At 36.2% G+C, this 25,276-nt stretch overlaps 2 protein-coding genes and 2 pseudogenes across 3 annotated transcripts in view; 3 read left to right on the plus strand and 1 right to left on the minus strand.

Moving 5' to 3' along the window:
- Ccdc39 (coiled-coil domain 39 molecular ruler complex subunit) overlaps window positions 1-5,957 on the plus strand; it is a 56,921-nt gene extending 50,964 nt beyond the window's left edge. For both annotated transcript variants that reach the window (XM_074073687.1, XM_020162865.2), the window contains one exon: window positions 1,002-5,957. In XM_074073687.1, the coding sequence (XP_073929788.1) occupies window positions 1,002-1,161 (160 nt within the window). In that variant the 3' untranslated portion in view covers window positions 1,162-5,957. The remainder of the gene's footprint in view (window positions 1-1,001) is intronic.
- Window positions 4,057-18,384, minus strand: Ttc14 (tetratricopeptide repeat domain 14). Its single transcript, XM_020162867.2, has 12 exons — window positions 18,092-18,384; window positions 17,583-17,707; window positions 17,236-17,435; window positions 15,971-16,055; window positions 15,689-15,818; window positions 15,236-15,391; window positions 14,769-14,840; window positions 14,139-14,258; window positions 13,914-14,036; window positions 7,110-7,227; window positions 6,124-6,233; window positions 4,057-5,341 (listed from the first exon to the last, which is right to left on the minus strand). The coding sequence occupies exons 1-12, from the start codon at window positions 18,253-18,255 to the stop codon at window positions 4,420-4,422; spliced, it is 2,325 nt and encodes a 774-aa protein (XP_020018456.2). The 5' UTR covers window positions 18,256-18,384; the 3' UTR covers window positions 4,057-4,419.
- Window positions 11,580-12,312, plus strand: LOC109685818 (triacylglycerol hydrolase DDHD2 pseudogene; annotated as a pseudogene).
- On the plus strand, window positions 12,315-13,206 carry LOC109685820 (triacylglycerol hydrolase DDHD2 pseudogene; annotated as a pseudogene).
- Window positions 18,385-25,276: the final 6,892 nt, after the last annotated feature.

Genomic DNA, 25,276 nt, shown 5'->3' on the forward strand with positions numbered 1-25,276 from the left:
CAGGATTTGATTTTTATGATGCTTTTTTTTTGCTAAAAAAGAAACTAATTTTTCATTCTACAGTTTTATGTCATCCAGGATTTCATCATTAGGGATACTTAATCAAAACTCTTGTGCTTTATTTTTTTTACCCTTTATTGTGATGGGTGGGGATACACTGTGGCCTTACTGACCAAATTTGTTAATGATGATCCTGATTTTAGGATTTCCAATCTCTTATAGTCAGCAGCTATATCGGACCATTTAGATTTCAGGAAAAAGGGCCTAAAAGATAAAAGTATAAAAAACTGCACTTACATAAACATATTAAGTAGTTACTTATACTTAACCTTCCTTGCATTTTTATAAATGCATTTTCCAAGCATATCATTTTAGAATTGTATGGCTATTTTCCAAATGACTACACCATTTATCCTTGTCATACTGCTCAGCTTAAATTACACAAACTACCATGTTTATTACTCTTGCAAGTACCAAAATCCTTTTGTTCTTCCTTTTGTTACTGTCTTGCAAACTTTTTTTGGTGGCACTGGGGTTTGAACTCAGGGCCTCACACTTGTTAGGCAGGTGCTCTACCCCTGGAGCCACTCTGCTAGCCCTTTTTGTGTTGGGTATTTTTGAGACAGGGTCTCACAAACTATTTGCCCAGGCTGGCTTCAAACTGCGATCTTCATCTCTGCCTCGAGTAGTTAGGATTATAGGTGTAAGCCACCAGTGCCTGGACATCTTGCCAATTTTTAATGCTTACTAAGAAATTGACTATAGTTGACAATATTTTCCTCACATGGAAATATATTGAACTATTTGCTGAAGATATGATATTCTTAAAATTCATTTATTATTATCGATTACATAGTCATACTTTTAATTTTATTAATACTAATATATGCTTTTTAATCTATATACTTAAGGAATTGTACCTTTTGTCAATAATGGCAGGTCTGTATTAAATATAAATTTTGCATTAAACTTACAATTCTTTTTTTTGCTTATTTTTCTAGGTCAGCTAGGAGTACTAGCACAAGTACTTCTGCTTCTCAGACTTCGATTAAAGTAGTAGAATTTACCTTCCCTGATTCTTTGCCAGCAGGTCACAGTTCTAGGCCATCTAGCACTAGCACTGGTGCTAGTAATGGTAAAAATAAAAAGAGCAACAAATAAACATTTTTATCTCTTTTGAACTCAAGTACACACACACACACACACACACACACTTCAATCCTAATAGCAGTAAATCCTAAAGAAGCCTACTGAAATAGTGTTTGAAATACAAAATGACCAGACAAGTTTTAACCACAGGAAAAAGTAAATTCTCATTTACCCTAGAAGATCCCGTTTCTCAACTTTTTTGGGGGGAAAAAAGTTAAAGGAGTTCAAGAAAATAATTAGCAAGGGAAATGCTGTATATCAAAAAAAAAAAAAACAAAATTCTAAGAATTAATCCACTCTTTGAAAGAAATGAAACACATCAGAGATTTTGCTTTCAAAATACAGGAAGCATAAATAAACATGCATCTTTTGAAATTTAAACGCAAGATGTGATTTGATTTCCAATTAGAATCCCATAAATTTACATTGGAGGTAGACCACTAGATTTAGACGTAGTTTTCTGGCTAATACTTTTGTGTTCTGCCACTTTGAACTTTATTTGGGAAAATGAGAACTGTTATGAAACTGGATTTCCAATACACTGTTTTAGAACTCCTGTGTGTAAATGAACATCATCAAACCTTGGAAAATAATATTCAGTACAACTGACTGTCTTAGAAACATCGTTCCCAAGTGGGAATGTTCCTTCTGAAAAGCAGTAGTGGTAATATATCCATTTTTCTTGATTACTTTTTGTTTTTAGAATTAGCCAGGAAAGGGCATAGTAGTGAAGTTCAGTGATTAAGATGGGTAAAAAGGCTGGATAATTTTTGACTAAAACATTGGTCTAATACATGAAATTTATTAAGATTTAAAAGTGATTTATCCTGTAATCATTTGGGTGACTGAAGATCGCCAAAGTTCTTATTTTCAGCAATGTATTAATTTATAAATTACCTAAAATTTGAAAATACTAAGCTGTGCTCTATGAAGCCAGGAGTTGTGTCTTCCCAACTCAGTGATTTTGGGCAGTAACTTAGGCTTTTTTTTCTTACTTATAATATAGATTAACAGTTACCTACCTCGCACTTATTGAAATAACTGGAAAATATAAGCAAAATGCACAGGGCTTGACACACAGTAATTGCACTATAACTAGTAACTTCTTACTATTAAATCACTACCTAAAGCCGGCATATCATTTGTGGAATAGTTTCTTAGGCTAGTATACAAATTTATATCTAATCCCTAAATCATTCTAACTTCAGTATAATAATGCTAAATGGTAAGAGAGGGGATCAATCCCTCTATTTCTAAATCTGGAGTTTTCTTAACATCCAAAAGCTACTATTCTACTTATGGAAATCAAGACACAGCCAGTCTGGGTATGTATGAACTAAAGATACAATAATGATGACAAAAATTGCTGACAATGTCACTCAGGATTCTTGACAACTTAAGTTTTTTTTTTTTTGCTGTGATGAGCTTCCTAAATACACCCTCAGAAACTGAGTTGTACACTCTGCTTAAATTTACTACATCTTAGGAAAGACGGTATTTCCAAATTCAGGCAGCCTGCAAAATAAGGCACTACTTAGCTTTAAATAAAATGGTTTGTGTAAAATCTTAAGCTGTTGTAGGATTCCTAATGTCAAGGCCTATGCCAAGAGGTAGTTTTCACTCTTTGTAGAACTGACTCTTTATAAAAGAGTTTCTTGGTGCAAAAACTCATGCTTGAGTGACGGGGCTATTTCTATTGCCATTATCTATTGTTCTTAACCAGGGTTTCTTTTCACTGTTCCATTACAAAACAAGTTACAGATTTTCAGTTAGTCTCCTTATCACTGCAATTTGAAGGACGCAAGTAATATGTAAGAGTATCAAAGCTCTGGTATTTTACCAGTAGCAAGAACTGCAATGTAGAACAGGAATGAGTCTTCCTCCTGTATCATTCTCTTAAGACTTTTGTAGGTGGATACCTATCTTCCCACCCACAAAAATACATCCTCAGTCATCATGTGAGCCTACTGCCTTTTATACCTTCTAGAGTCTTACAAGGATTCTAAAAGCATCCTAACTCCGGCACCAAGGACTTGAATCAGTATCTCTCAAAAAGCTGGAATCTCAGCACTTGGGAGGCTAAAGTAGAAGGATCATGAGTTCGAGCCCAGCCTGGGCTACACAGCAAGATCCTGTCTCAAAAACCCAAAAAGTGTTTGGCAGTTAAAATCTCCCAAATATAATATACCACTTTTAGTAATTTTAGGAAGATCTTTAAAGCCCGAGTCCCTTAACTTTAGTTGCTAGAATTTATTCTGAGTAAAACCGGGCTCTGGTTGATCTAGTCATTTATTTAGATCCTGAGAAAGGTGGCAGTAAAGGAAAGGATGTAGTAAGGAAAACACAGAATGCAAGCCATCCCTAGTGATTTCTCACCTGAGCCTGTGCAACACTAGGACAGTTTTCCAATTTTCTTTCCTCAGAAGAAAACCAGATTTTTCTCTCTCTTTTTTTGCTATAAGTATTATTTTCTATTCTGATCTACTTTCCCTAAGGGTCTTGCCAATATTTAAAGTTTAGAAATTTATTACAGTCAAAATACTGGGAGTAAGTCAAAATAAAAATAAGCAATGCAGGCTCTTTTTTTTTGTTTGTTTGTTTTTTTGTTTATTTGTTTGTTTTTTTTTCATTTTTCTTTTATTATTCATATGTGCATACAAGGCTTGGTTCATTTCTCCCCCCTGCCCCCGCCCCCTCCCATGGCAATGCAGGCTCTTAATCAACCTTCATGGTCTTATTCCTAAGGTATTTGTTAAGTTGGGCTGAAGCCAATGACTGTTCACAAGCTAAATCAGGCTTTAGAGACAAATTAAAACATAACCTATCATTTTAAAATAAAACTGCAAAAAGTTGATACTTAAGTGATAGATATGAAATAGTACTCAACAAACATTCAAACATACAATCTTTTTCAAAATCTGAGGGCTTTTAATGTTTAACAGAAAAGAGAGTAGTTATTTTTGATGAAAATTATCCAAGTGTTCAATGCACAAATTTAATTTTCTCTCAGACAGAAAGATAAGGTGGGCCTAGGAATTCTTACACCATAATATAATGAAGAAACAATGTTTTCAGGATTTACCTTTAGGTGAAGAAGTTTACACTGTCAGAGTAAGAAATATATGGTACATGAACATACCCATGAAAAGCCTAAAACTCAAGTTGAGACAGAGACCTGAAAAGCTTTCTATAACCTCTACAAATATTTCTGTACTGGAATATTAGGACTAATAAAACACCCTAAAACTTTTATTAACAGTGCTTGGTTTGTTAATTTTTTGGCTTATTTCCTTTTTCTCTCTCAAATTCAGCTATCTGATTAAATATATTGAGTAAATTTTGGGGCAAATTTTTTTTAACTCTGCTTTCTGATTGTTCTTTGCTATTTAGTCTATCTTTTTCTGGAACCTCTGTTTTGTTATCCTCCCCAGAAATATCCTCTCTTTCACATTCTCCTTGATTTGTATTTAATCTGTATCTTTGCTCATGTCTACTGAAATCACGTGATCCAGAGTAAGTACACTTTTTGTGTTTTTCAACTGACTTCCAAGAGTAGTCTGAACTTGCTGGTGAAGTGGAATACCTCATAGAACCTGGCCCCCACCTTCTATAGTACTCTTTTCTTCCCTCTGTGTCCTTTTCAAATCTCCTGTAACCATACATTTTTATTTTGTCCTCTGAATTCCTACAGAAGGAATCTGAATAATTTCTTCTATTGGAAAAATGTCTTTCTGATTTATATGGTTTTTCTGCTTTGCTACTACTACCTGCCTGGGTTTTATAGCTATTGTAAAAATCTCTTGGCTCTTCAGACCTACCTCCAGAATCATCCGGTATTTCAACTGAAGATGAAGAGAGAGGGCATCTATCTTTTTCTTTCACCTGTGTCTTTTGATATTGTAACCTATCCTGCTTTTCCAGCAGTTTTTCCATTTCTTGTTTTTGGTTAAGAAAAGATGCTGAAGTGTTAGTTGGAACTGGGTAGGACTCATCTTTCCTATTCTGATCTATGTGACTTGAGGATGCCCTAGATGAATGCCTTTTGGAACTGCGAGAAGACTCTGAACGGTTCCTCTTACGTTTCTTATGCCTTTTGTGACCAGAAGAGGAAGAGGATGAGGAAGAAGTAACTGATTCATCAGCAGAAGAATCACTTGAAGAGGAAGATGATTTTCTTCTTTTCTTCTTTAGCCTATTAAAAAAAAAAAAACAGTCAATTCATCAGATAAGCTAAATACAAAAATGTTACTAAATTATCCATAAAAATGTTGATCCTATTTTTTTTCCTAGATTTCTTATAAGCCATAGCATAGTTAAATGTTACAAGTCAAATTTTACCACTGAGTATGACTTTTGGGAAAAATATCTGGGGACAAGTGTTCACTAGAAGCAAAAACATCATTTCTGAAAGACAGAATGATGTTTCCAACACTACTGTAAAAGCTTAAAACAACCTGAAGAAATAAAAGTTTTATATCTGTCTATCTCTAGTTTTACTGCTTTCCCACTTCAGCACTGACATTTTGGGCCAAATAGTTTTTTGAAGGTAGGGGTAGTCTTCCCAGTGTATTGTAGGACATTTAACACTGTCCTTGACCTCTACAAATGCTAGTGGCATCCCACCAATTATGACAACTCAAAATCTCTCCAGACATTGCTGGTATTTTCTGGGGAACAAAACCACTGGTAGTTGAGAACCACTGCTCTAGCTCTAAAATACTTTTCACAGTCATACAGAGACTGAAATTATAAAGTTAATTTTTTTTTTTTAAAGAATTCTAGTCTTAGACTTACTTCACTTTGCTTAATCTCTTATAAAAACATGTGGAACAAACACCTGGCTAAGAATTCTTAATAGACATTATCACTTGAAAAAAAAATTCTTTTTTTAAACATACTTTACCTCCATATGGTGTCTTTGGGTTCAACTCAGTAGTTGCTTTAAGTTAAAAAATACTGAATATTATAGTTTACCTTTTTTCCTCTTTTAAGAGCTTACGCAACTTTTCTGCACTTGTTTCTATTTTCTTTGTTTTCTGCTTTTCTTCCTTTTCAGCTTGTTTTTCTCTTAATTCCAAAGATTTCTTTTAGAACCCAGATATCGGAAAAAACCACACGTTAAAAATAGCAGAAAATATAAAACCCAGTATTTAAAAGACCACCCCAACCAGAAATCCAATTTAGTACAACCAAATCACCATATATCCAGTATTAAACAAGTTATTTTTTAATGCAAAATTAAAATTGGTCATACAGATGTTTGGCATCAGTCATTGGAATGGCCAGAACAGTATTGAGGACCATATTGCAGTCGGTATCCCATGAAAAAAGGGGAAGCCGTTGCAGTAGTACCAATGACCCAGAGTGCAAGAAAGGTGAAATGTTATTTTTAAAAATTGAGAAATTTCAATAGGACACAAATTTTATAAATGGAAATCAAAGACATTTCATAAAGATGAATTGAGGGGGTAATCACCATGTTCAAATACAAACCATTTTAAAAATAGCACAGCCCAGTTGGATGCATGATTACATAAGAATCATTTTCCAGTTTGTGGATGGGGATGAGCAGCACCAGATGTCACAGACACAGCAGCAATGGTCCAATTCAGAAGAAAATGCATGAGAAAACATCATCATCAGTATTACAGGAAAAAGTAAATAAAAACATGTCTCAAAAAGGTTTCTATAATTAGCTCAGTTATAGTACCAACACTGATAATGAAATAGCTACCAGGTGAGCTCACTACAAGGGATAGTTCTCAAAATCACAAACCTAATTTAGGCAGTAGAAAATTTCTTATTTTTAGTAAAAACAAATATAAAAGAAGAGGCACTATGAAGGAATGAACATTTCATAATGCTTCATTTAGGTAATTTAGAATAGTTTCTCCTAGAAGAAAATGTTTGGGCATTAATTTTAAATATCACTATATTTCTAAGAGGAAATAAAGAATCACCTGCATGTATTTATGAAGTTTCTGCAATGCATCCTCTGCATCTTTAAATGTCTCATCCAAAGCCAAAGCTTTCTTATAGTAACTTTCGGCATTTAAAAACTTTTCTTCTTCCTCTAGCCTAAATTTGAAAGAAGACTTAGCATTTTTGTAAAAATAACACATGTAGTTCAGAGGTTTATATGACAGAATCTATTAGGGAAAAGCCATGTTTAACAAATTATTCTTCAAAAAGGGTAATACCTAAATCACGTTAGCCTTAGTGTAACTTACTTGACAGAACTTATTAGGGAAAAGCCATGTTTAACAAATTACTCTTCAAAAGGGGTAATACCTAAATCATGTTAGGCTTATTGTAACTTATTTGGTAACATTTGTTATAACAAACGAATAATCATAACAAACATAACATATACACATAACAAATGAATAATCACTGAATGAATGATTGAACACATGAATAATTATTACTAGTTAACAAATTTGCATTGACATGTTTCTGCAGAAATACAAGAAAACATGACACGAATAACTGAAAATTAAGTATGATTTTGATTTTTAGCATACAATTATATGGCCTAGATTTTCCTACTAGTTTATGAAAAAATTTTCCCAGAAAAAAATAAACTCAGGGCTGCACGTTAGCAAAGCAGATGCTCTACCGCTTGAGCCACACCTCTAGTCCACTTTGCTCTGGTTGTTCTGGAGATCTGGAGGGGACGGGCGGGACTGGACGACTCTCAAACTCTTTGCCCAGACTGGCCTTGAACTGGGACCCTTCCGATTTCAGTCTCTCAAGTACACAGGATTACAGGTATGAGTCACTGACACCCAGCTTAAAATTTTTTTGAAGTATTAATACACATACATATCATACACATAAAGCTCACAGTCTATGCTATAAGAAAACAAAACTAGAAAGTTTGGAGACAGACCAGTGAAAGGACTTTGCAAAATGCTTTGATTCACAAAAGGAAAATAAGGGGATCATTTTTGTGTCTGTAGTATGGATGTGGGAGTAAGGGACAAGTCAGAGGTAATATTTCTGGTGTAACTGATGTCATTCACTCAGCTAAGAGAGACCAAAAATGGGTAATAACATAATCACATCACAGTAGGTACTATCTACCTAGTGAGAAAGTAAAAAGCTGCTCCAATCACTGATAGGAGTTCATATGAGTTAAAAATAAATAATATAAAAATCTTATTAATTTAGAATTTATGAGTATTCGAACTGGAAGGATTACCCAACAGGAATGATTATGCAAATTCATGAAACAGAAAAAGAGATGAAATCTACTTTTCAAAAAGTAATAGTATGAGCTGGTGGAGTGGCTCAAATGGTACAGTACCTGCCTAGCTAGCCTAAGGCCCTGAGTTTAAATCCCAGTACCACCAAAAAAAACCTAACAGTAAATACACGCTCTTAGACATATGAACTGGCTTTCATTGTTAATACAGACAGTTTCCCAATTATTTAACGTATAATATGTCTTCAAAATATTGACTGGTGTGTTGTATCATTAAAAATTTATGATACTTTATTGCTAGAGATGGTGAGCAATTTTTCATGTGTTTTTTGGCCATTTGAATTTCTTCTTTTGAGAAAGTTCTGTTTAGTTCACTTGCCCATTTCTTTATTGGTTCATTAGTTTTGGGAGAATTTAGTTTTTTAAGTTCCCTATATATTCTGGTTATCAGTCCTTTGTCTGATGTATAGCTGGCAAATATTTTCTCCCACTCTGTGGGTGTTCTCTTCAGTTTAGAGACCATTTCTTTTGATGAACAGAAGCTTTTTAGCTTTATGAGGTCCCATTTATCTATGCTATCTCTTAGTTGCTGTGCTGCTGGGGTTTCATTGAGAAAGTTCTTACCTATACCTACTAACTCCAGAGTATTTCCTACTCTTTCCTGTATCAACTTTAGAGTTTGTGGTCTGATATTAAGATCCTTGATCCATTTTGAGTTAATCTTGGTATAGGTTGATATACATGGATCTAGTTTCAGTTTTTTGCAGACTGCTAACCAGTTTTCCTAGCAGTTTTTGGTGAAGAGGCTACTATTTCTCCATCGTATATTTTTAGCTCCTTTGTCAAAGACACGTTGGTTACAGTTGTGTGGCTTCATATCTGGGTCCTCTATTCTGTTCCACTGGTCTTCATGTCTGTTTTTGTGCCAGTACCATGCTGTTTTTATTGTTATTGCTTTGTAATATAGTTTGAAGTCAGGTATTGTGATACCTCCTGCATTGTTCTTTTGACTGAGTATTGCCTTGGCTATTCGTGGCCTCTTGTGTTTCCATATAAATTTAACAGATTTTTCAATCTCTTTAATGAATGTCATTGGAATTTTGGTGGGAATTGCATTAAATATGTAGATTACTTTTGGGAGTATCGACATTTTTACTATGTTGATTCTACCAATCCATGAGCATGGGAGATCTCTCCACTTTCTATAGTCTTCCTCAATCTCTTTCTTCAGAAGTGTATAGTTTTCCTTGTAGAGGTCTTTCACATCCTTTGTTAGGTTTACACCTAGGTATTTGATATTTTTTTGAGGCTATTGTAAATGGAATTGTTTTCATACATTCTTTTTCAGTTTGCTCATTGTTAGTGTATAGAAATGCTAATGATTTTTCTGTGTTGATTTTATATCCTGCTACCTTACTATAGCTATTGATGATGTCTAGAAGCTTCTGAGTAGTTTTTTGGGTCTTTAAGGTATACGATCATGTCGTCTGCAAATAGGGATATTTTGACAGTTTCTTTACCTACTTGTATTCCTTTTATTCCTTCTTCTTGTCTAATTGCTCTGGCTAGGAATTCCAGTACTATGTTGAATAGGAGTGGAGATAGTGGGCATCCTTGTCTGGTTCCTGATTTTAGAGGGAATGGTTTCAGTTTTTCTCCGTTAAATATAATGCTGGCTGTAGGTTTGTCATATATAGCTTTTATAATGTTGAGGAACTTTCCTTCTATTCCTAGTTTTCTTAGAGCTTTTATCATGAAATGATGTTGGATCTTATCAAAGGCTTTTTCTTCATCTATTGAGATGATCAAGTGGTTTTTGTCTTTGCTTCTGTTAATGTGGTTTATTACATTTATTTTTTGTATGTTGAACCACCCCTGCATCCCTGGGATGAAGCCTACTTGGTCGTGATGAATAATCTTTTTGATGTGTTGCTAAATTCAGTTTGCCATTTTATCATTCGCTGGTAAATGAATGGAATTGGAGAACATCATTCTGAGTGAGGTTAGCCTGGCCCAAAAGACCAAAAATCGTATGTTCTCCCTCATATGTGGACATTAGATCAAGGCAAACACAACAATGGGATTGGACTATGAGTACATGATAAAAGCGAGAGCACACAAGGGAGGGGTGAGGATAGGTAAGACACCTAAAAAATTAGCTAGCATTTGTTGCCCTTAAAGCAGAGAAACTAAAGCAGATACCTTAAAATCAACTGAGGCCAATAGGAAAAGGGGAACAGGAACTAGAGAAAAGGTTAGATCAAAAAGAATTAACCTAGAAGGTAACACACACGCACAGGAAATCAATGTGAGTCAATGCCCTGTATTGCTATCCTTATCTCAACCAGCAAAAACCCTTGTTCCTTCCTATTATGGCTTATACTCTCTCTACAACAAAATTAGAAATAAGGGCAAAATAGTTTCTGCTGGGTATTGAGGGGGTGGGGGGGAGAGAGAGGGGGCGGAGTGGGTGGTAAGGGAGGGGGTGGGGGCAGGGGGGAGAAATGACCCAAGCCTTGTATGCACATATGAATAATAAAAGAAAAAAAAATTAAAAAAAAAGGAAAAAGTAAAGACACAAAACATTAACAATAAAAAAAAATTTATGATACTACTACACTAGGTATTATGTGAGCATCTCAGTAATTGTTTTTTCTTCATGATTTGCTCATTTCATCTAAATTTTGAGTTTTACTAGGTAGTTAAAAGCAGAATTTAACAGCAAAATCTTACCCACAATGAACTAGAAAACAATTCATATTTCTCATTTTTTGGGGGCAGTACTAGGGTTTTAACTCAAGGCCTTGTGCTTTGCTGGGGAGGTGTTCCACCTCTTGAGCTACACTCTCAGTCTTAAATTCATATTTCTGACATTACTAGGATGAAATGAACTAGAAATTAAACTCATTATTACAAAAAACTTTTAGTATATGTCCTGAAAAAGAATATTACTTTTATACTTTTCCATAGTATTTCTTTGTAATATGAATACTGAGAACAATGAAGCTGAGAAACCAAAATACCTCTAGTCATAAAAACCTGTTCTAAGGCAGCAAAAGGGGACTAGAAGATTTTAAAATGACTATATTAAAAAAAATTGTTGAGGTTCTAGGTAAGCCTGGCAGGGTTCCAGGCTCCTCCCTGATCTACCTCATGTTGTCCTGGGGGAAAGTCTGCTGTGGGGACCTGTTATTTCCCCATTAGTAACAGCAGGAGAGCAAGAATGGCGGAGGTGCTTCCAGAGAGTGAAATATCACCAGTGGAATCACACCAGCAACAGCTGTCTCAGTCAGATCCACCTTCATCACCAAACTCATGTAGTTCCCTTGAGCTAATATACATGGATGCCAGCAGTCTGTATAAACCAGTTTTTCTACATTGCTTTTGTTAGAACAGATTGTAAGGATACATGGTTTCCTTTCAACTGAGTATTCACAGCAGCTAGAAGAGGCGTATCACTATGAAAAAGATTGTAATGGAAGTTTTTCCCATTGATGGAGGCAGATATGTACATCTGGGGAAGAGGATAAGGTAAGCTGTAGACTGGGAGGAACTAGCATCAGAAGGGAGACAAAGAATAAACATGTTCCTACTCAGCTTCAGCAAAGTGTTACAGAAAGCTTACATGGTTGCTGAAACTTGGGATGAGTGGAAAAAAACTGGAGTCTCCCAAAAGACAAATCACATTACTTAATTGAAAACTTATGGTTCATTACCAAGTGCAGGGTCTGATGAATGGGGTTCAACACTCACTGTGAAGAGAAGAGCTGAGAAATTTCTGTTGACATTCATTGTGGGAAACCCCTACAAACAGATCACTTGGCTTTTAGTTCATGGGGTTGGAATAGCTTGCGATACCCACTTTTCAAACATTAATTATACAGTGTGTTAATGATTTTCATGGTGTTTCCTTGAACTTGCTAGAGACCTGTTTTAAGAAAGCCCAAGAATACTAGCTGCTTGGGAAGTGAGGATCGGGAATATCAGGCAAAAAGCAAGACCCTACCTGAAAATAAACCAAAGCAAAAAGGATAGGATATGGCTCAAGTGGCAGAGCACCTGCCCAGAAAGTGTAAAGCCCTGAGTTCAAACCCCAGTGCTACCAAAGTGGGAGAAAAGAAAAGAAAAGAAAGCCCAAGAAAAGCAGCAGATTGGAAGAGTAGAAATTTTTTCAGCCTTCAGCACAGTCCTTTACATTCTATTAGGGTGGATGTAGATCTGTTTCAGATAACCCCACCCAGTACTAACTGCCTCAGGCACTTCACTAATGATACAATTCTAGATTGTATCACAATTCTGTCAGACAATTGTGGACACAGGAGCTTCTGAGATGAACTGAAATACATAGATTTCAAAGGGGATGTATCCACTGCTGATCATAGTTTAGGTTTAGTTACATTGTTTGATATCCTAACAAATACGAAAGATTGTTTGCGGAAAGTGACAATGAAAAGGGGTCACTAAATATACTTATGGATTAAGGACATACAACAACCGCAGAGGAAGATTTGAATAAACTTTAACACTGTGAATTCTTTCATCTCTTTGAGAAAGAGAAAGTAGGTAAGGAAGCTTTGACTATTTGTGCAGACAGAGATCTTCAGGAAATGGGAGTTCTCCAATGACCAACAAAGAAGTTACTAAACTATTACAGGATCTGAAAAAACTCAATAGGTCAATCACACAGCTTCAGAGGTGAACATCCTCAAAGAATCTGGATTCTGCAGTAGTAATGATGGTACTAACAACAGCCAATATGCAGAGGCTGGCATTGGGCAGGTATCTATGAAATACCCCTGGTCATTTGTAAACCAGAAATATGCTTTGCCTTTGGATCTCTCATTGGAATGTTCCCTACTAACCAATGAATAAAAAGAATTGATCCCAATTACAAATTTCAAACACACAAAAGTTTCTTCAGTATTTTTCATTCTTTTGATCATGTAGCTTACTGGATTGAACCAATGGTGGTCCTAGGAATAGAATGTGAGCTAATGCTGACCCCATGTTATAAAGGCAGTATGTGGATATACTTAAAACTGACAGAAGGCTTGACCAGGATGAGACCTTAAGAACAATTTGCTAAAGAAGTTCAGTGATGTTAACATAGAAGAGATTCCTGTAGCTGATCAATGTGAGAATACTAACAGAGGCCAACACATTGACCATGTGCTGCAGGAGAAACCCCTTCAAAGTTTTAATGAATATTTGCTTTACAGTCATCTATGCTACTGGGATTCTATACATACAGTACTGCTGGTCCTTTAAGATATCTACCAAACTGAGGCTTCTTACCTGATCAGTCCTTCTTACCTGACCCATCTATGGTTGCTTAATGTAAGCTTTCAATATCATGTACACAGTATAGCACTTACATGTTTATGTTACAAGAAATGATGGAGCATCAAGTTCTTTACAAATATACCTTTCTGCTGCCTCTTAAAAACAAGTCACCCAAAATTGAAGTAGACTGTTCTGAACTGAGTGAGCTAAAGTTCAAGATTTTATAGTAGTTGGTTGAATACTAGATTTCTATAAGACCAAATAGGATACTTACTGCCCTCCTCTTTCTACAAGTGTCTGGCACAGGTATTTTCTTGCATTCCTGTGAGTTGGACAGTTTTCTAATGCAAGCTCAAAATCTTCTATTGCTTTGTTCAAACTTCCTTTTGTTGCGTATCTAAAGACATTAAGTAAAATTAGAGAAATGTACTCTTATGAGCTACTTATCTTTCCCACTTTTAGCTTGTTAAGCATTTATTAGAATTCGCAATTCACTTACAATGCTCCACGAGCTACCAAGGCTTCCACATTCTGTTTGTCTATTTCGAGAGCTTTATTGTACTCATTCATGGCATCCACATGGCGTCCAATCTTAAAATAATCAACTCCAATCTTCACACTAAGAAATACATTTGTAAAGCATCACAAACTATCCAAAAAGTGTTAGTGTAAATTTAAAAAAAAACATTATTAGCATATATTTGTTGTACAGAGGGGTTTCATTATGATATTTACTATATACATACTTACAATGTACCTTGGTTAGATTCATCCTCCATCATTCTCCCTCTTCCCCTTAAAACAGTGTGAATGTATTTTAAAAACAAATGTCTTTAAATGTTGTAAATACTGACTTTTCGACATATCTCAAAAAAAAAAAAACCTAAGATATTTTCATAACAAATTTTTATGAAATATATTAATAAACTAATTGTTTGGAAAAACATTGCAACTCTAGACAAAACTTAAGTATGGTAAATTATCAATGTAAAACCTAGAAAAATGTCAAAAACCCTTTATTTCAATTCATTTATTAAGACTCTGGTCTCAATGATAATATAAGAACATTTGGCTTACCCTAACCTTTAGACTAGACAATGCAAATGTTGAAACAAAACAATCTTCATACCATTTTAAAGCCCAAGATGCAGACTGTTTTTTTCTTAATGCAGAAGCAAAATCATCCTCAGAGAAATTTTTGCTATCAAAGAAAACAAAAATCAATCTGTAAATATTTTTAAATAATCATCACTCTAATAGTTAGGTACTCTACAATAAAAGAGTGAATCATAAGCAACAAATTTATATCCATTTACATAGCAAAATCCTTGAGCTGTCAAAAGTATTATTGTGAAGTAGTACTTTTCTTAAGCATACACACAAAATTCTGATATGAAGTTTCTGCACCCTTCTTAACTTGGTCACATGGTCGAATTACTGGCAAGAGTCCATTCAGAAGGAGATGGAACCATCCTGGTCCTTCAACCTTTGACATATTCCCATGGCTACAGTCAAGTATGTTTTTTATCTATGTTGGTAGCTGAACTTAGCACTATTCTCCTCACCCTCTAACAGAATAACACAGATCTACTATACCTTTGTAGGCCTCTCATTAAAGATGGTGGATTAGATTCATCTATTCCTAGTTTTTCCAGGAGGAACTCAACTACTCCTGGATTAACAAATCCCAGGGAATTTTGCATGATATTTTCGTAAGAGTCCAAAGAATTGCTATTCAATTCAACACTCCTCCTTGGAAAAACAAAAAACAAACAAAAACACAAAACTGTAATCGAATGACTAAAGTAACTAGCACATTTCCATTAATAAATGACATTATTACATGAGATTTTAATACTAACGCCATTTTTGTACAGGAAGGTGTAGCACTACTATGATATACTTCCTTCTACCAAGTCTATAGTAATTTAAGAGTTATAAAGTAAAATGAACACATTTTAAAATCAAAAAAGTTAAAATCCCACTTTATTGTCAGAAGTTTAACAAAACTTGCTATTATAATTCAAGAAACTTGTGAAGGATGAATACCTGTAGTACAAAGGAAGCTCTTCAGAAGTAATTACACCTAACTTAATGTTAGATAGGTGTGGTGGAAGAGATGAACTATACAGAGAAACCGCCAGCTTTTCATGGTATCTGTCAATATCCTTGATTCCAGCTTTAAAAAAAAATTAGCTGGTTAATAAGAAAATGTAAATTAACATAAAAATACATAAAAGTTTTTAAGCATTATTCTCATTAGATTACATTTTCAAAGTTAACTAAAAATTTTAACTGTTACTTTTGAATTAGTATGATGAAGCTGATCACCTCGAATGATGTCACCAGTTTGGTAATATGATAAAGGATCCCCATGGTTACTGTGAGAAGGCACATCTCTTAATGGACAAAGAGCCTGCAATGAGAAGTATTTGAAAACATCACACTTCACTCTTTGGCAAGAGTAGTGTCTTCTTTTATCTCTGGATTCCTCTCCAGTTCTTCAGAAAATATATAATAGGTTGTTGTAAACAACCTATTTTGATACTTGTTACCCAACTTCCATATATCCATCATCTTACCAGCCTCTGATAACCACTATTCTACTCTCTTTTTTGAGGTCAACGTTTTAGTTTCCCAATATGAATAAGAACATGCATTACTTTTCTTTCTTTTTTTTTTTTTGTAGTGTTTTCTTTCTTTTCTACTTTTCATCATTTTTACATTTACTAATATGTATATACATTGTTTGTGCCACCTCCCTTCCCTCACTCCCGTCTTTCTTTATCTTGCTTATTTCACTTAATGTAATGTTCTCTAGTTCCATCCATTTTGCCACAATTGATAGGATTTCATCCTTTTTTCCATGGCTGAATATTTCATTGTGTATGCATACCACAGTTCCTTTATCCATCTATCTGCTTATGTACACATTGGTTAAATGAAAGTTTAAATTTAAGAAGCTTAGGCACAAGTAATACCTGTGTTCAACACAGTAAAACTTGTTTTCTGGTACAGTTAAATAATTAAAATATCATGAAACTTTTCCATTAGTTTTAGGAACCAAATATGGATTATAAAACAAAAAGATATTTTCCACTTGTCAAAATTAAAACTAAAATTTGTCCAGAAATACAGGGATTCCAATGAAAATGAAATGTTCATTCTCCAAAGTTCTGCTTTTCTTCCTTTTTATCTACCTAAACAAACAACTATGAAACATTTTAAAGTGGCACATTATTGATGACAGGCAAATTTTTTCTGAATTATCCATATTCAAGTATTTGATGCTAAATATTAAACAGTATGTTCAACTAGAATATATAAATCCAGAATACCAATCAACTTCACCATGTCTATTAATATAGCTTTGAGCATGTACAAAAGGAAGTGCCTCTGAAGCCAGTCTGAAAAACCCCAAAAACAAAAATCGAGGAAGAAACTAATCTTTCTTTCTTATTTTTTTTTTTTTAAGAGAAAGCTTTTTCTCCAATTTAACTCCCAAAAGTATCTCAGCAGGTATACTTAAAACACAACTGGATGCAAGCATGGGATGACTGTTAAAAACTCATATAACTAAAAATCGAGTGACGTACTGTGATTTCTAAGTGAGATATGTCTCTCATGATGCCACTTCCTAAACAGATTAGCACCATGAAAAAACCGAATTCCCGAATGGAACTAATTCTTCCAATCACTATATCACCACGCTCAATATCTCGGAAAAACAGCTCTCTCCGGTCCATACTGGGTATCTCCATGAACTGCTCTAAAGGTGGCATGACTGCATAATGATCTGAAAAAAAAAAAATATTAAGATCATTTAAGACAGTGTTGACTTCCCTTCAACAGTTGACAGTGTTGCTTCAGATGAAGCTGTACTTCATCAGAAGTACTGCTAAGCCACACCGCCAATCTCAAAAAGATTCAAGACAAAACTCACCTTCATTGTCTTCATTAACTTCAGAAGTCGCAGGTGCATCAGACTTCCAGGCAAGGGTAAAAAGCAGATCCGCTTTTTTGGAGATAAATTTCTGTATTTCGATGTTGTCGACTTTCTTCTCTTTTCTTAGGAAAAAAAAAAAAAGGAGAGAGGAAAGAAAATTTATGAAAACTGGTTACCTGCAAAGCTCTTTATGTCTACACTTGTTCTGTGGCACCCATCGCCCAACCCACTGCACGCTCCAGGTTGTCCACACTGGGAGAAAGTTTTCTCCAGGCATTTTCTGCAGGCGGAGGGCGGGGAAACTGGTAAAGCGACGTCTCCAGCGTTAGACACGAAAGCCCACGGGACTCTAGCTCAGGGACCGGCGCCAGGTTCCCGCTGAGCAGTGCAGAAAAAGTTGGGCCCAAAGACCGCACTGCACACACACCTGGGCACCCTCCCTCCTCCTCCTCCTCCTCCTCCACGCAGCCCTCCGCCCCTCCCTCGTCCCGCAGCCGTCTCCTTACCTGCCCTGTAAATGCTGCTGCGGCGGCGTGGGACCACGGGCGGGCTCGGACGCCGAGCCCAAGAGGCTCCGGAAGTGCGGGTTGTCCTGCTGTTCGCTCCGGAGAAGGGACAACAGGGACGGCCCGTGGCAATTCAGCGACTGCCGCAGAAGGTCTCGGTCCATGACTAAAGACTGAGGGGCCCGGAGGGCTGCTGTGCCCGAGCGGGGCCGGGCCCAGTACGGCAGCCCCGCCGTCCCGCAGGCTGAGGAAGCGCCACCCAGTCACTTACATGGTCGCCTCCCGGAAGTGTTCCGGATCCGCCCCCAGCGGCGGCGCGCGGCGCTCAGCCTAGCTCTCGCGAGACTTCGCACGCCGGAAGGAGGGAGCGAAGCCTAGGCCAAGGGCTGGCTGGGGTCTCAGGGAGTGATGTGCGTGAGGAGCTTGTTTTTAAAAACTTACGTGATGTAAATAGCCCCTGTTCTGGTCTAGGGTAAATAATGATCCGTTCTCATGTTATTGAGGTATTTCGCAGTGCCAGTGTGAGAACCCCAAACGAGTCGCACCAGATCGTTCCTTGCTGGATAAGTCAATCCCTAACTCTCCGGTATAACCAGTTTACAATGGCTGCTCTGCAAGGTTTCCTGGTAGACTAAAGAGCGGAAAAGAGGCAGGGAGCTAACACATACTAAGCACCTGGAGTTGTGTTCACCCCGCACACCCCATTCACTGTTAGGATTTCAGAGTAAAAAGACCATGATCGTTTTAATGTAGAGAGATTGGCGTAGGCTAGTCCACGTCTATAACAAGCAGCTTTGGTCAAGGATGCCTGGAGTAGGCAGAATAGTGACAGTAGAAGTGAAATTTAAGCAAGTGTACTCAAAACTCCAGCTGGGGTGTTCTACCTCCGGTTAGTGCTGGCCTTATTTAAAAGTAGGTAGCCACATTAGGTGCCAAAGGCAAGGTTGTTCTTCACTTCCTAAATCCTACACCCACGGCAGAGGATGAAGCCTTTTATATTTACAGGAGTGCTTGAATTCATTTTCTGCAGGGATAAATACTTGCTTTTGAAGGGGACGGAGCACTAGATCTTTGACAGGAGTGGAAAGGGTGAGGAGAGGAAATGAGTTTTGCTTCTTATTTCGGAGAAACCAGTCTCACGTATGGAGCTTCTCAAGGTTGCCACAGAAAGGAAATACTTTTTCACTTTTTTTTTTGGTCGTCCAGGGGTTTGAACTCAGGGCCTCACACTTGCTAGGTAGGTGCTCTTACCTCTTGAGCCACTTCACCAGCCTCATTTTTTCACTTGTTGTTTTACGTTTTTTAACTTAAAAATCTCTGAGAAACTTTTCCAGATTAAGTGAAATGAGTAATAAAATGCATATATGGGGGAGGGGGCGGAGGACAAACAGGATAGGGGAAGTGTGAAAGACAAAGCATCCAAAACAGATCTAGGCTTATTTTTATTATGATGTCATATTCCATTTCTAAGTAAAAATACGTGTGCACCATTAAATAAACACTCTAGACCCTAGAGATACAAAGATGAAGAAAACAGTCTGGTTCTTGAGTAGCTAGCTCACAGTCCAACTGTGGAAAAAACATAAGAAAGATACAGTGCAGTGGTAAGTTCTATTTTGTGGGCACCCACTAGAAGGTCTGCTTAGATCCTTCTTCTCTGGGAAGTGAGGTAGTGGGAGTGAGTGGGGGTAACAGGAGAGGTGGAGGCAAGTATACACAGTCTAGGGAGAGGGGCAATAAAATTAAAATGGATCCATTCTGGAGACCACAAGTGTGAGACCATAAGTGTGATATTGGGGTCGGTAGTCATTTTCATGACATATGTGTATCATTTTAGGAGGGCTACATGTTGATGGAAAGAGACCCCTTGCCTCCTTTGTTTGAGTGTGTGTTTGAGTGGTTTATTTAGTAAAGAACACAGAAACTTGGGTGAATTAAGGTAACCTCATCAAGTAGGGGCAGAATTAGCATATCTCAATGAAGCTTTTCTTGGATCTCACAAGTTTCTCAAATTAGCATGTACAGCTGCTAGTTTATATGCAAAAGATAAAGTCTTTTTTTAAATCTCAGAAACTTTCATATTACCATTTGTGAAGGATATACATATAATCTGTGACTTTATGAGAAATATTTATAGACAAATTCTTTTGGGTATTTATCTTTATATAAACAATTTTAACAAGCCCTCATCCTCATCTGGGGTTAAGGATTAGATATGTATATCAGAAAAGGCGTGTATCAATAAGATCAGAGGATCTTAGGATGTCTTTTATTTTTCAGCATATTTGTATAATTCCCCTATTTTTTAAGTAAACAGTGTTTTTAAGAGCAATTTTTAGTTCACAGCAAAAGTGAGTGGAAAAGTACGGAAAATTTCCAGTCATATCCTACTGTTACACATGCAAAATCTCCCATTATCAAAATCCCTCACAAAATGGTATATTTGTTACAACTGATAAACCTAGATGAACATTGCATCACTGTTTCCATGGTTTTTCTTTTTCCAGAATATCATATCGTTGAGACTGTACAGTATGTGGACTTTTCACACTGGCTTCTTTCACTTTCTAATATGTATTTGTTTCTTCCATGTCATTCATGGCTTGATGGCTCATTTCTTTTTAGGGCTGAATAATATTCCATTGTCTAAATATACTGTAGTTTATTTATATATTCACTTACTGAAGGACATCTCACTTCCAACCTCTGGCAATCATGAATAAAACTGCTATGAACACCTACAGGTAGTTTTTTGTGTGAATGTAAGTTTTCAACTCCTTTTACTCAGAAGATTAAAATCACTACCAAGGAGTGTGATTGTTGGGGCATATGGTAAGAATATAGTTTTATGAGAAAGCAGCAAATTATTTTCCAAAGTAGCTAAGCCATTTTCTTTTCCTACCAACATTGAATGAGAAGTGTTGCTTCACATCATCACCAACACTTGGTGTTGCTAATGTTCTGGATTCTGGTTGATCTAATAGGTGTGCAGTGGTATCAAATTTTTTTAAATGTTTTTATTGGTTTATAATAGTTGTACAGGGGGTTTTGTGGTGACATTTCCATATATCATGCAGTGTACCCTGGTTTGGTTCATCCCCTTCATTGTACTCTCTCTTCCTCTTCCCCCTTCTTAAAGTGACTTTAACAGGTCTCAGTATTCCGTATTCATACATGCATAGAAAATACATCAACCATATTTGCTCTCCCTGTTCCTGATAGTGCCCTTCCCTCAACATGACCTGTTCTGCATTCCTGTCCTTCATTGTTTAGGTGTCTGTTCATTGGAGTTTTGCCTTGGTATTCAACCTATAAATAAATTGTATTTTAATCAATCTAAGCCCGTCTAGTATTTTTCCTTACTCTGTCTTCCTTACCACATTGTCTTGTTCCTATACAGAGGTGATGTTCTCATTTTTAAATTTGCCTTTCCTTGATGACACATCATGTGGAACATCTTTTCATATGCTAATTTGTCATCTGTACGTCTTCTTTGGTGTGGTATCTGTTAAAGTTTTTAGCCCATTTTTAAATTGGTTTTTTGGTTATCTTGAGTTAAAGAGTTCTTTGTATAGTCTTTTGCAAATATTTTCTGCCAGCCTGTTGCTTGTCTTTTTATTCTCGTGATGGTATCTCATATATAGCAGAAATTTTTAATTTTGATGAGGAGGTCTATTTTATCAATTCTTTTTTTTCATGGATCATGCTTTTAGTATTGTATCTAAAATATCATCACCAAAACCAAGATGTTTATCTTCTGGAATTCTATAGTTTTGTGCTTTACATTTAGATCCGTGATCCATTTTAAGTTACTTTTGTGAGAGTGTCAGTTTTGTGTAGATTGTTCTCTCTCTCTCTCTCTCTCTCTCTCTCTCTCTCTCTCGGAATGTAGGTATCCTGTTATTACAGTTCTGCTTCTTGAAAAGACTTATCTTTTCTCCACTGTATTGCCTATTTTCCTTTGTCAAAGATGATGACTATACTTACCTGGGTCTATTTCTGTGCTTTCTAGCCTGTTGCATTGGTCTGTTCTTTTAGTAATACCTCACCATCTTGATTATTGTACTTTTATAATAAGTCTTAAGGTTAGGGAACATCACTCCTCCAACTTTATTATTCCCCAACTCCCTCTACCTTTTTTTTTTTAATCCCTTTTTGTTGCTTAAGTCAATTTGAGTAAATTTATGGTTTGAAACTAAGAATCTTGACTGATATCATCTAGTAGCCTCTGTCCTTTCTTCTGTGCCATTTTAGAAATAAAGAAACAAATGTGAAGAAGTTAATAAATGTTTTTGAATACAAACATGAGCTTTGGAATCCACATTCCTTAAGGACGTAATTTTAAAAATACATTTACATGAAAATTATTTTTAAAATATTGTGATAATTTTATGTCAACTTGATTGGATTAGGGAATGTCCAGCTAGCTGGCCAAACATTATTGCTGAATGTCTGTGATGATATTTTCAAATGAGATTAGCATTTGATAGATGGAACTGGAAATAATCATGTTAGGTGAAATAAACCATGCTGAGAAAGGTACATATCACAGATTCGTTCTTACATGCAGAATCTATAGCAAAAAATAAATGAATGACACGAGTGTAAAACAGGGGAACTGTTTTGGGATGGGAACCAACAGGAGGAGTCAGGATAAAAGGGGCAGGTAAAGGGAAAGTGAATGTGATTGAAGTATTTCATACACATGTACGAAAAAAGAATAATGAAACCCATGAAAGTCATTTGAGAAGGGGAATGAGGGATAAGAAAGAGTAACAGAGGGGGTGGATTTAATCAAAGTAAATTATGTGCAGGTATGGAATGTACATTGTATATTTAATATGTGCTAGTAAAAAAGAGAAAAGAAAAGAAATTAGGGTTTAAATCAGTAGGCTCAGTAAAATACATGGTTCTCCCCAGAGTAGGTAGTATCATCCAGCCCAACTGAGGGTTTGAACAGAGCAAAGACAGAGGAAGGAGGAATTTGTGCTTTTCCCTGCCTCACTGCTTTAGTAAGGACATCTCATTTCATCTTTTTCTGCCCTAAGACTGGGACTTACACCATCAACCGCTTGTTCTCAGATCTTTGGACTCAGATTGAATTATGCTACTAGCTTTCCTGGGTGTCCAGCTTGCAAATAGCAGATTATAAGATTTCTTAATCTCCCTAATGGACCATAATCATGTGAGTCAAATTGTTCATTATATATAAATATATGTATTATCCTATTCTGTTTCTCTTGAGAAGCTTAACACAAATATATATTATTATGTTAATATCCAACAATAACCTTGAATCTTTTTTCCAATAATAGGGTCATTTAGTTTCATTCCTAAGCACATGGTACAAGAGGTTTATGTTACTGTTTTGCTAGTATATTAGGTAGTTATCTGTGTTTTAGTCAAAGCCAGCCTGAAGTGACCCAAGAAAGAGTGAGGAACATTAATTGAAAGTATAGCTAATAAAGCTGGGCAAGGTGGCTCAAACCTATAATTCTAGCTACTTGGGAGGTAGAGTTCAGGAGGATCATGGTTCAAGGCCATCCCAACAAAAAGTAAGTGAGACCCTCATCTCAACCAATAAAAGCTAGGTGTGGTGGAGCATAATTGTCATCCCAACTACAAAGAAAGTGTAAATAGGATCGTGGCCCATGTTGGCTTTACTTATAAATGCAAGACCCTAGTCAAAAATACCTAAAGTAAAAAGGGCTTGGGGTTTGGCTTAAGTGATAGAGTGTCTACCTGGCCAGCTCAAGGCCCCGAGTTCAAATTCTAGTACTACCAAAGAAGTATGGCTACTCAACACAAAAATCTATCCCTATGGTTAGAAGAATAAGTCCAACTACAAGCCTTCCAATAAAGGTTGTTACATATTCATTCATTCATTGTTTGAAAAGATTCTAACCTATCTTTTTCCTATCACAGAACACCTCACTTCAAGAATGAAAAAACTATCAGTCTAATCCACTTGAGGGTGCTATAAGATCATTGTGGTACCAAATTAAGTATTCTTTACCAGAAACCATGTCAACTGAACAAGGATTCAGGGAAGAAGAACTATGACATATCACACAGAGTCACTTTAGGATAATTGTGTCTCTTAACACCTTTTTCATGTTTTGGTGATTGGTAAATGTCTGAGGATATTATTTTAATATAAATAAGCTCGTATCTCATTGTCCAGGGTTGATTATCTTAGTATTTTTGAGTTTTTTTCCCTTACAGGAAAGATCACTAATTTTTGTTTTAATCTAGGCTGATTGGTTCTGAATAGGTCCAGAGTGAAGATTGCACAACTTTAGGGTGAGGTGCAAAGTAGTGGTAAATTTATATCATAACCCATGTATGATGTTTGTGTCACTCCTGGAGACGTGCAATATTTGACCATATGTAGTGACCATCTGTGGTGCTAGTTTCAGCCAGTATTGCTTCCATGTTTGTCTTTGTTTACAAAAAAGAATTGGAAATAGAATGAAGATACTTCAGAATAAATCCATCCTGACTATTAGAAAAATGTTGAAATATGTGTGCACTGGTGATTGGAATAGATTAATGTGCTTATCTTCAGCTACTTGTTCATAACTACATATAGAGTTACACACACATACCTTAGATTCTTAGGTTCACATTTTGAAGGAGTTGCTTAGAACACTATACCAAAGCACATGTGAGAAACTGAAAGTTTGGTTACAAATAAATAGTATCTTTGTTAATACATCCTGGATTTCTTTGATTACAATTTTAAAATCAAATTAGACATTTCTTTAAAATAAAATAGTAATTCTTTTTTATTTTATTGATGGCAGCACCAAAAGAGAATTTCAACTATTAGAAATGTATTAGACTCGGGAGGTAGAGAACAGCAGGGTCACTGTTGAAGACCATCTGGGAGGGAGGAATTCTTGGGACCCCATCTCATCCATTGGCTAAGTAGATAGTGTGTGCCTGTCATCCCTAGCTACAAAGGGAAGCACAGATAAAAGGACTGCAGTCCAGGCCAGCCCAAGCATAAAACGATACCCCATCTCAAAAATAACCAATACAAAAACTGGCTGGTGGAGTAGCTCAAGTGGTAGAGTGCATGCTTAGCAAATGCAAGGACTTGAGTTCAACACCCAGTACTGTCCCTTTACCCCCCAAAAAGAAAGCCAGAAAGCAATCAAGAAAGAAAGAAATGTATTAGGT

Source organism: Castor canadensis, chromosome 5 (genome assembly GCF_047511655.1).
Source record: "Castor canadensis chromosome 5, mCasCan1.hap1v2, whole genome shotgun sequence".
Lineage (NCBI taxonomy): Eukaryota > Metazoa > Chordata > Mammalia > Rodentia > Castoridae > Castor > Castor canadensis.

Excerpts from the sequence above, each read along its gene's own strand:
- Ttc14 (XM_020162867.2), bottom strand. The coding sequence starts at position 18,255 with ATGGACCGAGACCTTCTGCGGCAGTCGCTGAATTGCCACGGGCCGTCC. Across the intron at positions 14,259-14,768 it reads GCATCTTGGGCTTTAAAATG|TGTGAAGATTGGAGTTGATT; the intron begins GTATGAAGATTG and ends TGTATTTCTTAG. Across the intron at positions 7,228-13,913 it reads CTTGTAGAAAGAGGAGGGCA|GCTAGAGGAAGAAGAAAAGT; the intron begins GTAAGTATCCTA and ends TTTCAAATTTAG.